This window comes from Lactuca virosa, chromosome 2 (assembly GCF_052849685.1).
Source record: "Lactuca virosa cultivar CGN04683 chromosome 2, Lactuca_virosa_CGN04683_v6, whole genome shotgun sequence".
In the NCBI taxonomy this organism is placed as follows: domain Eukaryota; kingdom Viridiplantae; phylum Streptophyta; class Magnoliopsida; order Asterales; family Asteraceae; genus Lactuca; species Lactuca virosa.
Window position 1 is genome coordinate 46,711,270 of NC_136427.1, and position 17,988 is coordinate 46,729,257.

General features: G+C 35.6%; 1 protein-coding gene across 1 annotated transcript; it reads left to right on the forward strand.

Moving 5' to 3' along the window:
- Nucleotides 1-1,536: 1,536 nt before the first annotated feature.
- Nucleotides 1,537-5,859, forward strand: LOC145159092 (ubiquitin thioesterase otubain-like protein). Its single transcript, XM_079077989.1, has 10 exons — nucleotides 1,537-1,750; nucleotides 2,671-2,884; nucleotides 3,288-3,353; nucleotides 3,436-3,519; nucleotides 3,822-3,944; nucleotides 4,199-4,251; nucleotides 4,351-4,400; nucleotides 4,943-5,043; nucleotides 5,132-5,457; nucleotides 5,661-5,859. The coding sequence occupies exons 2-9, from the start codon at nucleotides 2,717-2,719 to the stop codon at nucleotides 5,438-5,440; spliced, it is 954 nt and encodes a 317-aa protein (XP_078934115.1). The 5' UTR covers nucleotides 1,537-1,750; nucleotides 2,671-2,716; the 3' UTR covers nucleotides 5,441-5,457; nucleotides 5,661-5,859.
- Nucleotides 5,860-17,988: the final 12,129 nt, after the last annotated feature.

A 17,988-nucleotide genomic window follows, 5' to 3' on the forward strand; every position in this document is an offset into this window, starting at 1 on the left:
TTTAGCCTAACATGGCTAAACACAAGAAAAAAAAGTTAGAAGAGATTGTACCAAACATTGAACAAGATTAAGAGCAAAAATGATGAAGTTCTTGAGGGTTCTGGCCTTCAAAGTGCTTCAAAATCTCCAGAGAATTGTTCAAATTTTAGATGTCCAAGAGTTCCAAAAGAAACCCACTAAACTTCCTCAAATAGAATCCAAAAGTAAAATCACGAATTTGCCCCTGCAGGAACTCACGCGGGCACGCGGCCGCGTGGAAATCTTACTCGAGCTGCGTGAACTGATTGAGAATGGGCATGCACTGCTTAGTCTACTAGCACAGTTTGAGTCCGATCAGCTTCTAGCCCATTTTTCTTCAAGTTCTCTTCAATTTGAGCCCAATTTGACCTTTCCAAATCCTCCAAAGCTCTTGTAACCTCCCTATCATTAATTCCCGCACACTCGAAAATTCTCCCGCATCTTGAAAATTTAAAGTTTAATTCTTCCAAGCCTTCAAGTAATTGACAAGCCCACTCCATGCATCATCTCCATAGTCATCAAGCCCAAAATCCTCGTCGTCATCCAAGTCCAATTGCTTCCCCAAAGATCCCGCTCCGCTAGTCTCCTTAAAATCTGCAATTATACTCACGAAACTAGAAAGTACCCGAAGGTGGTCATAAAATAACAAAAATGAAAATATGCATGGAAATTAACTAAAATGTGAATGAAATATGCTAAAATAAACTAAAAAAAATAAGTAAATAAAATGAAACTATCAGGCACGTAGTCCAAAATGCATGTTTCCCCTGGCTAGACGAAAATGATAGTAAATAACTGGAGGAACTGAGTATCTTAACCCTTTCATGATGACATCCATTTAATGAATATAAAACTCTTCTATATCCACCATATCAACATAGTCATAATTCCATCAATGTGATTGATATCTAGAAACTTTGTGAACTCACAATTCCATCTTCAAAACAAGAACAAAAAACAAATTTCATATGTGACGATTTCACATAAAAAGTGCAACTTAGTGAGCTAAAATCTAAATACGTACCACATGCCACCCTTGTGTTGAATGATTTGTTTGACAACCTTACGTTCCATATTAGTATATGCATTCACTAAGAAACTCACCTAATCGAAGCTCACAACCTAGAAATCGGATTAGGGTTCTTGATCCTGACTCAGTGACGAAAGAAAGTGAATCAACTAACTGAAAATTAGGGACTATAAATGTGAATGAGACACGATAATATTTGTATGGCGGTAAGGGAATACATAGTCTAATTTATTAATTAAATAAAGGGAAATGACCAAAATACCCTCACTTTGACAAGTCAAATTTATGTTAACGAGGGAGAGCAAAAAAGGTTAAAGCATTAGAGGTTGGACCAAACTTGCAACAAAATAAAAAGTTTGGACCTATGGTGCTAGTCCAAATTTTTTGAACCAAAATAACAATTTTCAACAAACCAAGGGTCTTTTTTTACAATTTTGTCATATATCTGTAAAAAGATAAATTTATTTTTATTATAGTGTAATATGTCTTTCCAAACAGTGTAACAAACACGCTTTCTGTTCAACGTGTTTAGAAAGCCGCCCTAACGTCCGTTCATCCATTCATCTTCTTCGCTCAACTGCTCAACTCACAGCTTTCCCCTTTGCACCATCATCTACGCTAACTCACACCTTCATCTTCCCTCGATCTTCTTCCCTTCTCTCGTTCTCTCTCGTTACTAATCTACAGCTAATCACATTCCAGGTTTGTTCTTCCTTAAATCCAACTGAAATTAGGGTTTCTACTTCGTATTTGATTGTTCTATGTGCAATTGTGGAGACTTCAGTTTTTAATCGAAGTTACGGAAGCTCGGAATTTTAATTGAATCATTTCAATGCATCAGTAATGACAGCGAGAATTTGTCCTCTACGTATGCAATTTACGCTTTGCTTCGTTCGTTTACCAGTTCTATTTACTTCTTTCAAAACTTATGAAGAAAATGTAGACGCTCCTAGTATTTTGGGTTCAATTATTCGATGATGCATTGTAACATGATGAAATGTGGAATCAATTGCTTATGAATGTGATGCCAATCTAATATTTACTGTTTGTGCGACTCAAAAGTTTCCTGAAACTGTAGAGATTCATAATTGAAACAGGACAAGAACCACCTATTCGATTACTAACTGAAGAAAGTAAGACCTAAGATGAAGCAACAGTTCTCAAACAATTTAAGAACACATTCCACAAGAACAAGAGTGAAGTCAATCGCCAATGGTGGTTCAGGCCGTTTGGCTGTGATATATTCATATTTTCGTCTTCTTTTAGTTGCTTCTTTGGGATGCATCATTCATAGAGGCTTCATGTTTCAGTGTTCTACTTGTCTTCTTGTTCAATAATCAGAATGACTTATTTGAAAGTAGTATGCTTAGTTTTGTCTTATGTGTTATGTTGTAAGTTGATTACAACTTGATTTGAATGATGAACCAAATAGTGGTCAAGTGTAATTGATTTACCATGTTCCCAAGTCGTCTACCTCTTGCATTTATGATTATTCATCTTGTTAACCTAACATATGTGTTTAACTGCCTTCTTAGCTAAATATAATCATCCTTCTTGATTCACATAAGGGCAGAATTAACCTAACCATTTTCCATCTTCTTACCTATTCTAAATCTCAACAGGCTCTTTGGGAAAGTGAGATCTCATCTAATTCTTCACCTGAAATAGATGGAGAACCAGGATGAAATCCCAGTGGAACCAGAAACGGAATCCTCAACATTCATCTCTGCTTATGAAGCTGATGATTGGTCCAATTATAAGGACAGTGATGTTATGCTACAACAATCTGCAATATTTGAAGAGGATGCAGCCAAGTCTCCGTTTGTTGGTGATAAGGTAATAGGAAATCAATGTTTCAAAGATTGAGTTTAAGAAATAGCAACATACTTTCATTGCATTTCGTTTGATTGTACTTTGGAAAATCTATCCATTTATAGCAGTGTCATTCAAATACAAAGCAAGTTTCACTACTATAATTGGGTATATTTTTTTTAGTATAATCTCTTAATAAGAAAAAAAAAATGGAAGTGCAATGCTTTCAAAAAGGATAGATCTTTTAAAACTACATCTTTAATGAGAAAAATCTCAGAAGTAAAGTAGTAGAAAGAAGTGAAAGTAGGATACTATAGTACACAATTATATGAAAGTATGTTGCTATCTATTGTATTTAGTCTTTTTTTAAGAAATGAAAGTAGGATGCTAATGCTATAGTGAAATACTTCATTTGATGTTACTGTAGGAACCTCTCTCTTCATTGGAAGCTGAGTATAAGTCTGGAAGCCCCATTTTACTGGAGAAAATTAAGGTTTTCTTTTTATTTTTTTACTTTAGCTTTTTTGCATTCCATGTTGACCTTTTCTTTTTTGAATTATTTATATTCAACTTAGGTGCTGAGTGAACAATATGCTGCAATCAGACGAACACGTGGAGATGGGAACTGTTTCTTTCGAAGCTTTATGTTCTCTTACCTTGTATGTTGCATTTTTATTTATTTAATTTTTTTTTTGGTGTGTGTGTGTGTGTATTACAGCATCCTACTTTCATTTATTTCTATTAAAGCATTGTATTATAAAAAATCTTCCCAATTGTAATCCATTTTGGATGACATTGCTATAAATGGGAAGATTTTTTTAAAGTAAGAAATGGAAGTATGATGCTATAATAAGTTAATAACCATATCAATGAAAATATTTTCAAAACCCTTTTTTGAATATTTTGGTGGGGTATTTATAGCTGATTTGAATGTTTGTTCTTTTGCTTTTTTACATTAAAGGAACATATTCTGGAATCACAAGACATAGCTGAGGTTGAACGCATTAAAACAAATGTAGAAAAATGCAAAAAGACTCTTCAGGGCTTAGGCTATGCTGATTTTACATTTGAAGATTTTTTCGCAGTAAGTGGTTCTTTCATATTAATTCCTTCTTCTCTGATGATTAATAAATTAATATATTTAATAAAAAGACAATTATACCCTTGTACACACTGAATGAGCAAATGAACATTATACTCTTGAACTGTATTCACAAGATTTTACATTATTTTGTTGTTATTGATAAGTATCAGATATATCAGACTAATAATTAAAACATATTTGATCTTTGTTTTTTTGTATTCAATTTTGTAATATTTTATATTTGTGTCGAGCAGTTGTTCATTGAGCAGCTTGAAAGTGTTGTTACTGGGAATGAAGCTCCTATAAGGTTCGGATACTAAATTATTTACAGATTTTAATTTTGATTAAAAAATTAAACCAAAATGCCTATTTGAAATCATGAATTTAATAAATATTTTGTTTTCAGTCATGATGAGCTCATAGTTAGAAGTCGCGATCAGTCGGTATCCGATTATGGTAAATAGAGTAATTTTCATTTTTCGTCCCTGAGTATAGCTGATTTTTGCAATTTTGGTCCCAAAAAGTTCTCTTATAATTTTGTTCCTTATTTGAGGTTCTAGTAACTTTTTTGGTTCTTGTTACAAGTAAAGTGACTATTTTTGCAATTTTGGTCTAAGAAATGCAGTCATTTTATTTGGAACAAGGACCAAAAACATTACAAAAACCTCAAATAAGGATCAAAATTGAAAAAATTCGCTATTTGTGTGGACTAAAAATGCAACTTACTCAAAAAAGTATAGCAATTCTATTTTTATTTTGTGCTTTTGTCACACAAGCTTTCTAGAGCCATATTCAACTTTGAGGACGACAAGGGCATTTTTGTCTTTTTGTACAGACGAGATTGAGTCTATGTCCCATGTTTTTGAGTAGGACAAAAGAAATTGCTTTTTTTTTTTTTTTTGTCTCATTCACATCAATCCCAGTCCCAATCCAGTATACACTAAACACAGTACAACCTGTTCTGTGACTGTCTTCTGACAAAAGCTGTTGTTGTCCAGTTGTGATGTTTTTCAGATTCGTGACCTCCGGCGAAATAAGGAAACGTTCGGAATTTTTCGAACCATTCATATTCGGTTTAGCAAACTTAACCGTGGAACAGGTTTGTGATTTTAAAAATAAATAAATAAATAAATAAATAAATAAATAAATAAATAAAATCTAATAATCACTTTTTAAATGTTGTATAGTTTTGCAAGACATCAGTGGAACCAATGGGTGAAGAAAGCGACCATGTCCACATTACAGCCTTGTCTAACGCGTTGGGGGTACCGATTCGTGTTGTGTATCTTGATCGTAGCTCTTGTGACACCGGGGGCATAAGCGTAAATCACCATGATTTTGTTCCAGCCTCTGATGACAATGACACATCCTCAAGTGCTTCAACCACTAGTGCTGCAGGGGGCTCCGACACAAACTCAAACCCAAACCCAAACCCAATCCCGTTCATTGTCTTGTTGTACCGACCGGGTCATTATGACATACTGTACAGAAAGTGAAAGTCTCGTGTATTCTGGTAAATTCCTCTTCTTGATATATACAGGTTTTAGGTTGTACTGTGTTTGGATTGCATTCGACTAACAGACAAAAATTGAAACTTTTTATCCTATCCTAAAAGGTGGGAAAGAGACAAAAGTTGCAACTTTTTATCCCATCTAAAAAGGTGAGATAAAATTGGTTTTAGGGTGGAGTTTGGAACTAATGATGAAGTTATTGTAGGTAATAATAATAGGGGGTGGTGTTGTGGGGGGCGGATGAAGAGCTGAAGGGGAGTTGGGAGTTGGGGTTTGAAAACGTTTCTTTTTCCATTTTGTAAGTGAATACAAGGTGTTAATGTTTTCTTGATGAGATAAACGAACGTGTTGATGACATTTGGTCTTATATTCATATTAACACCAGGCTTTTGCTTTTGCTTTTACTTTCACTTTCACCTACATCGTAACAAGTAATTATTTTTCTATTGTTCATTAGACTAGGCGGAGTGGGTCTGCCAAACCCACTCGCCAAGGGGGCTCTTCAAGCCAAACCCTTTTATGATCAACATCTCTATTCACTCGTAAATTATCATTTTCCGGCCATGGCTCCAAATTTTTGTATCAATATCCCTAATAATTAATGCAATTTCAACAACAAAATTTCCCACACCGTAACATTTTCCAAACCCAAACCCAAACTAGTTTCCAAATCCAACTCGAATACGATCCCACATTTAACCTTTTGAGACGGTTCTTGAAACCCAATTTGTTTCACAACCAAATTTCCAAACCGAACCATGACACCTGTATAACGAAAATACCGATTTTTCCGACAAAGAGCCCATGCCACAAGCCGAACCGACGAGGAGTCCACGCCTAGAAAAAGCAAATCGTCTGAAACAACCCATAGTCTGATGGCCTGTAAATATATATGCAACCATAGATTCCTCTCCAAAAGAGTTCTTGTGGAGAGAGAGAGAGAGAGAGAGAGAGACTCCACTACATATAACAACTTATATGACCGTGTTGCACCGATGTGAGATATACTAACACCCGTGTTGAGCCACGGGGTGCGAGACGTCAGCATGTAAATATATGTGGAGCCGAAGATTTCTCTCCAAAAGAGCCCTTGTGGAGAAAATGTGGACTCTAACATATATAGTCACTTATAAGACCGTGTCGTACTGACATGAGATACACTAACATGACCATGTTGGGGTTGACCTCAACACCGCAGACCCATATGAAGTGTCATCTCGTCTTATGAGAATAGATAACGCAAAAAAGAAGCTCAAAAGTATTGGTTCATCTAGTAACATTGAGGCCATGAAGGAGTTTCAAGATTGGGACACTAAAATCGACAAAATCTTGGAGGCAGATGAAATCAAACAAAAAATACGAGCACTAAAACTCTTGATGAAAGACGAATCGAATTTGTCCGAGGAGACTCGGATTGCAAAGGTAAAGACGGATCTACCCAAAATTTTTAATTTGACGAATTAGTTTATTAAGTCATATTTTAAAGTTTAGTATTAAATCATGTTTTTATGTTTTATGTCATTTATTAAGTTATATTTTAAGTCATTTATTAAATTGTGTTTTTAGTTAATATAGTTGTTAAAAAGATAAGCAGAATTAATAATTATATATAAAAAATCATATGTCATGATAATCACACCACCATTCACTAATATCATGCTTAGGTGACATGTAAAAAAAATGTTGCAACATGTTATGCACACCTCTACTCTCTATAATCTAAAATAATATATATTTTTCTTATTTGCCAACAAGGTCGACATGTAAAAACAGTTTCTTGTACGTCTTCAATATTATAACAGTTTCTTGTACGTCTTCAAATTACAAGTAAAATGTGTCTAATATTAAATATAAAAGCTAACCGCTACCAGCTAATTTTGCCGAACATGCCCTAAAACCAACTTATACGTATAGTAAGTTGGAAGCGTGAAAGAGGAAACAACTATTTATAATGGAAATTTGTCTCACAACTTTCTTCCTGGAGTCGATGAGTGATTCTTTCATGCCAAAAAAATATAGTAATATGCTTCGGATTGTCTATAGTTTATATCACTCTTTTCCATCCGTTTTTTTGTCAAACATATTAAGGTAGATCATTCAAAATATTTAAAAGATATTTCCTAAATATTTTTTAAATATAACTTATTGTAACATTTTAAAATTTAGGTGGGTCACGTGACCCATCTTAGCATTAACTAGCCTCGCCCGTGTAACATATTCATATAATATTGATACATTTTCAAAATACGAATTTTTTTATAAAATAAAACAATTTGCAGTATAAAACATAATCAAGACTTCTCGGAATAATATACACTTTAAAAAATTAATGATGAAAATAATTTTTCAAAAAAAATTCATTTCACATCTTCACCAAGCATTGGCAGAGGTTAGGGGATAACCCAAAACATAAATACGTAATTACCATTGTTTTTCTGTTTATCGTTTTGTATTTTCTTTTTAAAAAAACAGCAAATGCCAGCCAGTCAGCTACCTTGAATCCTTTTGCTGGAGTTTCTTAATTAAAGAAATTTAAAATGTAAAAACAAAAAACCTTTTTAATTTGTTTTTCATGACCTTTATATAAAATGTCTTATATATGATTGCTTAAAAAATTATCTTAAGCACCAAATTATTGAAAAAACTCAAAAAGCAAGAGATGGTAATTAACCTAGCTAAGGGATTGTTTGACATAATCTTAATTTTTAAGAGATTTGAATTTTTATGAGTCTGAATTTTGAAGATCTAAATTTTATCATGCTGTTTGGTTGAAATCTCTGAATTGTTGTGTTGAAAAATAAAAATGATCATTTTATCCTTTTGTTTAAAACTAATAATACATATTAATAAAACCATAATTTTTTTAAGGCAATTAGATTTACATATAAACATTTTACCAATATTTAATCCACTACACATGTTCATAACTTTCAAATAATTTAGTTTTGGTACATTGCATACAAACACATTCACAAACTTCCAATTATAGCAGTGTACTTTAAAAGTGCATTGATATAGCTGGGAGCGGTGGGTCTACGGCCACAATGTCGGCCCACCAGTAGGAGTTGCATGATAGATGATTGTCTCTGTGATATTCATCTAGGGTTGTTACTACCTGTGATATGTTTATGTGCTAAAATGACATGATGCTATGTACTAGTGACAGTAGGGGGAGATAGTCCCCAGATTACCGGCCGATAGGGTCGAAGGGGCGGTCGTGCCCAGCCATGCTAGATAGATTATGTGATAAATGTGTTATGTGGTAGTAGTAAGGGGGTGAAATAGTCCCCAGTACCCGGTCGAGAGGACCGAAGGGGAGACCAGCACCCAGATATGCTAGTCAGTACCCGGTCGAGAGGACCGAAGGGGAGGCCAGCTCCCAGATATGCTAGACAGTATCCGGTCGGGAGGACCGAAGGGGTAGGTCGGGCACCCAGATATGCCGGACAATATATGTATGTTATGTAACTGTATGGTAGGTGGTATGATGGGGGAACTCACTAAGCTTGGTGCTTACAGTTTATAGTTTTGTTTTCAGGTACCTCTTCGTCGAAGGGGAAGGAGCTCGCGCGGTAGCGGCACATCATACACACACATTGATTTCCGCATCATGAGTTATTCTGGGATTTGTACTCTGACATTATTATGTTTCTATAAAATGGTTTCCGGACACGCGACATTTTTTATGAAATGATATGATCAGTGAATGTTTTATTTCTAATGTTTTGCTAAGTATATGTTTCAAAAATGAATTTTTTTTGGCTCGTATTTTGGGATGTTACAGGTTTTGTTTCTTTACATACAAAAATGACTTATCACAAACAAATGGTACCTGTTTAAAATTCACAAATGGTCCTGAACATGCATTTTTTCAGTTAAAACCAATGTATAGGTAATATAATAATAGCAACCAACTTACATTCTTTTACAAATATTGACAACTTCCGATCCAAAACTTGTAAAATGGCACTCTACTTACTTATTTGTTTCTACCAATACACACATATAGATGGTTGCACAATCCACTCTCTTCCAAAATTCAAAAGCAACAAGATTACAATGTTTTTGTTCCCTCCATACACACCATCATTGTTGAACACCATACACTATCACCACGATGGTGTTAGTCTCATCTGAAACCAATATAGGAGAGCATTGATTTCATTACCGATTTTAGTAAGAAAGCACTGATTTTAGCCAGAAATTGCAAAATTTCATAATATTTGGGGAGAGAAAAAAGGAAAAAAATTGAAGAATGGTACATACATGAAGGCGACCTCTGTTGTGCGACGGTGGCACCAAAGGTGTGGATCATTAATCAAACTAACTTGCACCTTTCAAGCAAAACAAAAGAAAAAACTTAGGGTAAAGCATATGATTGCATATCAGATGCGATTTCAAGCAAATATGGAAGGCTTCGCTACCGGCGGCGATGACGGCGCTGTCAGAGGCGACATCGCTGGCGGAGGTAGTGGTCGGTTGTAGATGGGAGATATAGTGGGGGATGGAGCGTCATGTGTAGGGAAAGAGAAGAGGGAAAGCGTGAATGAAATATTAAGGGAAAAAATGTCTTTTTTCTTTATTCATACTTGGCTACATATTTGAAAAATTAAGAGGCATATCATAAATTAAGAGGTATAAATTCAAATGTTACCAAACACTCTTAGGATGTGTTTGACGCGTCACAACTAGCTGATAAGCTAATTTATTTTTTCGAGCTTTTTAAGTTGTTATGTTTGGCAAACAAAAAAGTATCTTAAAAGCTAGCTTATAAGCCAACTTTTTAAAAAGTTACTTAGACTAGCTTTTTAGGAGTTTTTGTAAAATTTTCCAAATACACCCCTTAATTAATTATAAAATCACATTCTTTTACATATCATTTTATGTCATTTTATATCTTTCAGCTAGTTTTATCAAACAATACTTTTTATCAGCTAACTTTTCAGCTACCAACTAGCTTTTTATTTAACAACTAACTTTTCAGCTATCAACTAGCTTTTTAGCTAACAGTTAGCTTTTCAACTAGTACGCAAAACATAATCTTAATCTGAAAAATTAAAAGTATGTCTCTTAATTTTTCAATTAAAAAGCTACCAAACAGCCCTTAAGCTTTTAAAATAGCTCGTATCAAGAAATGTTAATTAACAACCTCCATAAAAAAACTTAGCTTTAGATGTTTGGGGTGTATTTCAAATTTTTTTTATTGAATTATTGATTATTTAAAATACCAATAAGTTAAAAAGAATATTTTACAAATAAAAATGACTTACTAAAATGACTTCTCCACATAACTAATGGACGGGTTTTCTGTTTTCTCCACATAACTAATGGACGGGTTTGGTTATTTTCTTTTAACTTCCAAAACTTTTATGACTTTTCGAAATAAAAAATAATATATTATCTTTAATGGGTTTGATACTCTCTTCTCTTTTTCATCTCTTTTTCATCTCTTATTTCATACTCATTGTTCATTTTACAACTATAAGTAGTGTTCATTTTACAACTATAACACATAGACAGAGGGTAACTTGTTTTTGCCGCAATCTATTATGGGGTTTTGGATTCAAAAATTAGAAAAAAATCATGATTTATGCTAACCCAGGGATTCATCATCACCACCAACCATCCTTATGTTCCTTGTCTTCTTCTTTTCATTTTTTCGTGTTCCATTCGGTAGACGGTAATACATGTATAATTATTAAATTTATGTTTTTTTAAATGTATTTGATTGATTTTATGTAGGACTTTGGTTCATTTATGTAACATCCGAATTCCTTGAGGTATTTCTATTTTAATTATGTAATTTAAAAACGTTGAGTCTGATTGACACGACATGATGAAGGCACCATCACGATGTGGCATATCTGGAATGTTTGCGGATTCTTAAGTTGGTTCCCACGGCGTGGCCACATGTTGGCCACGACGTGGTGACCATCTGATGAGAAAGCCCTAATTTTCGGGTATTTAAAGGAAAGTATGGGCTAAGGTTTGTTTACCCTTAGCCTCCATCACTCTTAAATCTCAGAACCTTAACCTAAATTCCTTTTGGTGATTCTTGAGCTATCTCTAGCGTTTTAGTGCATTTTGAAGGAAGTAAAGGAAGGCTTAGAGGAAGAAGCAAGCTAGCAACACTCCTCAATCTATGGAAACACCTTGTTGGACGATTTGTAAGGATTCTTAATCTAATCTTTTAGTTTCTTCTTAGTGGATCTAAGGTTATCTTGCATGTTAGCACCCTTTGGTGGTTTTTGAGTGAAACTAAGAGATAAAGTTTGCAACTTTATTATTTCTCTGAGTCCCAAGATCATTATATCTCATTGATCTAAAGTTTGTTGTGGTTTGGAAATCATGGATGAGTGTGAGCCCTTTTCATCCATATTTTTGACCTAAAATGGAATAGACATGCATTGTACATGCATTTTGTAACATCCCAAAATGAAGGAAAATTTTTCATTTTTAAAACCATCCAAAAATCCATAAGTTTTACAATCAAGTTCCTAAAAGTCATTATCATGAATCAGAATATCCCAAAATCATAAAAACACATAAAATCCATGATGATGTGCACAGTCAAGCTTTTGCCTTTCCCCTGTCATCTGAAATACCTGAAACCATAAAATCAAACGGTAAGCCACAGCTTAGTGAGTTTCCCCAAAATACAACCACACAACATATAACAACATGCATATTGGGTCCACAGTCATCAGACTGAATTACCCCTGACCCCATAGTATGACTTTGGTTTTCCCACCTAGCCTACAACTCATGTCTGGATTGCGCCCGAGCCTACATCATAAGTCTGGCTTACCTTTCCGGCCCACAGATCATGTCTGGATTTCTCCCAGGTTTGTTGGCTTCCGTATAGAGCAGTAATGCCTCAACTCAACCACACTATGTTGACATATGCAACATATAAATATATAAACAACAACAGATAATCATGCAGATCTAACAGATCACTACAATATAGCAAACATCCTATATATCAGGATACATAACCTAATGGATCGACATTGGTGCCTTTGACCCACAATTACAGTGAGGAACACTCACCTCACTTACTAAAAAATAGCTGAACAGATCACTGCTCTAAATGTTGCCTCTATAGATCACCTATACAATTAGCAGAGACCCAAACTCAAACTACTATACAAATTACCCAAAATCCCATTAAGTCAAACCTAGTCAAAATTCAACCTTCAGCTGGTCGCCACGTTGTCGCCATCCTTGGCCACGTCGTGGCCGCTAATCGACAAAACATACGATCTTACCCGAGTCGCATTGCCGTAGCGACCTAAGGCCACGTCGTGGGCACTAGGCTCCTAACAGCTTAATCAGTTAAGCCATTTTCTTCGATTCTAAGGGTTCCAAAGCTCAGATCTGGTCCATTCTATGGTCCAAGTGGATAAAGTTTCACAACTTGGCTTAATCCAAAAACGGGGAAAGCACAACTTGTCTTAAATATCTGCATTCTAACCCTTTAGACTCTCTAATAGATAGAGATCTCACTCCTAGGTCCAAAAGGGGAAAAACATAACTTGGCTTAAAACAATAAGCACTTAATCTAGAAGACATCTAGTCCAACACTTCCAGAAATGTTTCTAACATCATAAATAACATAAAAATCCATGCTTTCTAGACATGCATGTCCAATGCATGTCTTGAACTCCCAATAGGTCAAAAAGAGGGTTTATGACCAAAATCCATGCATGACACCAAAACTCAATACTAATCCAGATCCAAAGCACCAAATACCCTCAATGGCCTCGAGATTCATAAAGTTGAAAACTTTATGAGATCTCACCACCCCAACCAACAAGAACATGAATATTTTAGGGACAAAACTCTAGATCTAGAAACTTATCATGATAAAAATCGAGTCTTGAACAATTACAAAGGTCCAGAAGAGTGCTACAACAAAGGATGAGGACTTGCTTGCTGGATATTAGCTCACTCCTTCTTCTTTATTCCTTTAATGGCTTCAAAGGACACCAAAAAGAGCTTAAATAAATGAAGAAGGGGATTAGGGTTTCTCAATTCTCAAGGAGGCGGAGGCTGAGCAAACCCTAGCCTCCTCATTCCTTTAAATAGGGAGCAAAACTCGGAAAATAGGGTTTGCCAATTACCAGCGGCCATGCCGTGGCCATATACTACCACACTGTCGTGGCTTAAATGAACCCGCGATCTTATCTTGATTTTCCACGTCGTGGTGCCTCCACCACGTCATGGCAAACCCTAAAATGCCAAAAAAACAAAAATGCAAAGTACCTCGGGATCCGTGTGTTACAACTTTCCCCCACTTGAATCAGACTTTGTCCTCGAAGTTCGCCACCGCCAATAACCCGGGGTAATGCTCTATCATCTTGTCCTCTAGCTCCCACGTCCACTTAGAACCATTCCAGTGTTGCCACTGCACCTTCACCAGGTTCACCACTTTATTGCACAAAGTCTTTGTTTTTCTGTCAAGGATCGCAATTAGTCTCTCCACGTAGTTCAGACGCTCATCGACCTGAATGTCATCCAAAGAATTACTGCATAATCATTGGCTACACGCTTCCATAAATAAGATACATGGAAAGTGTTGTAGATTTGTCTGAGCTCCTCAGGTAAATCCAGTTGGTATGCAACCTTGCCCACTCGGGCGATAACCCTAAAAGAGCCGATGAAACGGGGGCCTAGCTTGCCCCGCTTCCGAAACCGGATGACACCCTTCCAAGGTGACACCTATAGAAGCACTAAATCCCCCACCTGGAACTGGAGGTCCGATCGTCGCCGGCTATCATAACTCCTTCATCGGATCTGGGTTGTCTGCAATCTCTGTCTGATCTGTTGGATAAGATATGTAGTCTGCAGAACTACCTTGGTCCTACCCATAACTTTGTGGCCGACCTCTCCCCAGAAAATCGGTGTGCGGCACTTCCTCACATAGAGAAGCTCAAAAGGCGGTGCACCGATACTAGAATGGTAGTTGTTGTTGTAGGAAAACTCAGCTAGGGGTAGGTAGGAATATATGGAATGTTCCTTGAGGTATTTTTATTTTAATTATGTAATATAAAAAGGTTGAGTCTGATTGTTACGGGGTGGTGGAGGAACCACCACGACGTGGCATATTTGGAATGTTCATGGATTCTTAAGTTGGTTCCCACGGCGTGGCCGCATGTTGGCCATGATGTGGCGACCATCTAATGAGAAAACCCTAATTTTTGGGTATTTAAAGGAAAATATGGGCTAGATTTTTTTTACCTTCAGCCTCCATCACTCTCAAACCTCATAACCATAACCCTAATTCCTTTTGGTGACCTTTTTGGTGATTCTTGAGCTCTCTTTAGTGTTCTAGTGCATTTTAAAGGACGTAGAGGAAGGCTTAGAGCAAGAAGTAAGCTAGCAATACTCCCCAATCTTCGGAAACACCTTGTTGGACCATTTGTAAGGACTCTTGATCTAATCTTTTAGTTTCTTCTTAGTGGATCTAAGGTTATCTTGCATGTTAGCACCCTTTTGTGAAAGATCAAGTATGCTCAAGAGTCATATTAAAATGATATTGCTAAATAACATATGATCCTAAGGGTCACACTAACAACAACTTGATACAATTGATTATTTATTAGAAATTGATTTTAATAAATATTCATAAACTCTTATAATAAAATGAGAAAAATATTTATTTCATGGAAATAATTATTTTACAATACAAGCAACACATTATTTCATAAGGTATGAATTAATAAGTCATGTACAATATTTTGGACTTGGACAACCTTTTTTCTTTTAGGAAAAGACAAGGTTTATATCTTATAAACTTTGAGTTTATAAAATATAAACTCTTTTTTTTCCACATATGGCCGACCATACTAACGGGAAAAGAGAAGCATGGTTTTCTTATTTGTTTAATCAAAAGAAGTCAAAGCATGGTGCATGCATGGGGACAAGGTTGTCTAAAGTGCTTAATGGTTAAGGACTCTTGGGTTAACATTCTACTTTAAATAATGGAGAGTGGATTCATTTGTGTGTCACTCTTCCAAGTAAAAGCCAAGAGCTCTTCCTTCCCTCTCTATATTCTCTTAAGTCTTGCACTTTGAAGATAATAGTTGCTTGCATCCTCTCTTTAAGTCATAATCTTGTTTTGACTTAAAGCTTAAGAGTTGTAACTAGCATTACAGCAAGTGGCACATTGTTGGTGTCTTTTTGGGTTCATCCATCTTCTTCAACATCCAAGCCTCCCCTAGAGGACCTAAAGTTCATCAAAGGTTGCTACTTCTTCTTCCTTCTATGGTTGTGCTTTAAATCTTTCTACTACTTGCAAGATGATCCTTGGTGGGTGATAAAATGTTTATGTTATTTATAAAACTCAAGTCTTCCATTTGCCATTATTTGTAGTTTTTGAAACTAGTTTTTAAATAAAACCCAACATTTTGTGGTTTTTGAGTGAAGCTAAGAGATATAGTTTGCAACTTTATAATTTCTCTGAGTTCCAAGATCATTATATCTCATAGATCTAGAAGTTTGTTGTGGTTTGGAAATCATGCATGAGTTTGAGCCCTTTTCATCCACATTTTTGACCTAAAATGGAAGAGACATGCATTGGACATGCATGTCCATAAAGCACTAATCTTTATGATCCATTAGGTGAAGGAAAACCTTTTGGAAAGTTTGAGGGAGAGTATTTAGTGATTAAGGGATTAATGGCTAGGTCTTTACTTCTTTAAGTGTTTAAGGATCTAGGTTTAGAGATCTTGTCTTAATGAGATGTCTTAATGGATAAAGTTGGAAACTTTATCCATCACAAACTTGGGAAGGAGCAAATTTGGGCTTTGGAGCCCGTGGAATTAGCAGAATGCGGCTTAACCTGATCAAGTTGTTCAGACCTGTTCCCACGACATGGCCTTGGGTTGCCACAACGTGGTGGATGGGGGTTAAACGATTGTTTTGTCATTTTGTGCCCACGGCGTGGCCAATGGAAGGCCACGACATAGATGCTTGCTGTTGGCAATTTTGACTTTGACTTTGGTCGTGGACTTTGAGGGTTGACCTTTGACCTAATTGACTTTTGGTCAAATTGTTAGTTTTGATAGGTAGACTAATGATTCATCTTGTGTGGTTATCTAGGTGGCGTGTAGCACCTATTTCCTGATTGTCCGAACCATTGACTTTTGACTATATTTGCAAGGTGAGTCTTTTCACTATACTATGTAGAATGCTAGTTGTCTTTATGGTACTTACATGGAAGATCACGAGGGTAGCCTGTGACATTTGTATGAAAGACCATGGGGGTAGCCCATGAAACTTGTGTATAATACCTCGGGGTAGCTAAGGCACTGCAAGGGAAGACCATGGGGGCAGCCTATGGCAATGGTATGAAAGACCATGGGAGTAGCCCATGGCACTTATATGAAAGACCATGGGGGTAGCCCGTGGAATTATATGTATGGTATGTGGCATTTTTGGGGAACTCACAAAGCTTTGTGCTTATTTTTCGTGGTTTAAACATTTTCAGGTACTTCCAGTTCCAAGGGGAAGGACCCAACTTGACTGCACAACATGCCCTCATGATTTATGCATCGATGATCATTTTACTCTGATGACTTTGATACATTTGTATTATGATAGTTTTAAGACATATAATATATGGGTTTGATGATTTTTAAAATGAAAATTCTATCATTATTTTTGGGATGTCACAATTTATCCATTAAAAATGAGACTGTTACTTGGAAACAATTGAGTACAATGTATGTCATTTGTCTTACTGTATGATGGACTAGTATTTTGATAAAGAGAAATTAAACATCCTTCTTTTTCTTCCTATTTATCTTCCTATACATATGAAATGATGACAAGTGTTACATTTTGATAAAATTAATAATATTTTAAGTTAATTGTCATCATTTCACATAGGTAGGAAGATAAGTAGGAAGAAAAGTAAGAGGATATTTAATTTCTCTTTGATAAATGCTAAAAAAATCTTATAACTTATAGCTTTTTGTCATCATATAAATGAATTTAAATATATTTTAAACATCACATTTTATTCTTATATAAGCTAATAAGTATTTTTAACAAAACTGTTTTTAAACACAATCCAAAAAAAATAGTAATAATAATAAGAACAAATTACTGATATTGTCCATGTGGTTTGCAAAAAATTTGAATCTGGTCCCTATCTTTTGTTTTGCACTCGGACAATCCCTAAGTTTTGGTTTTGTTATGTTGTAAGTCTGTGCCTAATATGAAATGGCTGTAATGCTCTTAATATTTATTTTTCAGTTTTTTATTAGTTTGTTCTAATTAAAAATAAAAAAATATGGGTCCTTTACTCTATTATCTCTTCCCCTATACTATCTCTATCCCACCTGAGAAATCTAAAATCAAATCAAACATTAGCACCACCTACTCTAGCCAATGGAAACCACCACTGAGAGGCTAAAATCAACAAAGTTTTTATGCAAAAATCTTCTTCTGATTTCCAACTAATCCATGTCCGACGACCTCATGAAGATCAAGGTGTACCGTACTGAGGTGGCTGGATCTTCAAT

Bases quoted from the DNA above. Each gene is read 5' to 3' on its own strand.
- LOC145159092 (XM_079077989.1), top strand. From the start codon at position 2,717: ATGGAGAACCAGGATGAAATCCCAGTGGAACCAGAAACGGAATCCTCA. The intron at 2,885-3,287 runs GTAATAGGAAAT...ATGTTACTGTAG, and splicing joins CTCCGTTTGTTGGTGATAAG to GAACCTCTCTCTTCATTGGA. The intron at 3,354-3,435 runs GTTTTCTTTTTA...TATTCAACTTAG, and splicing joins TTTTACTGGAGAAAATTAAG to GTGCTGAGTGAACAATATGC.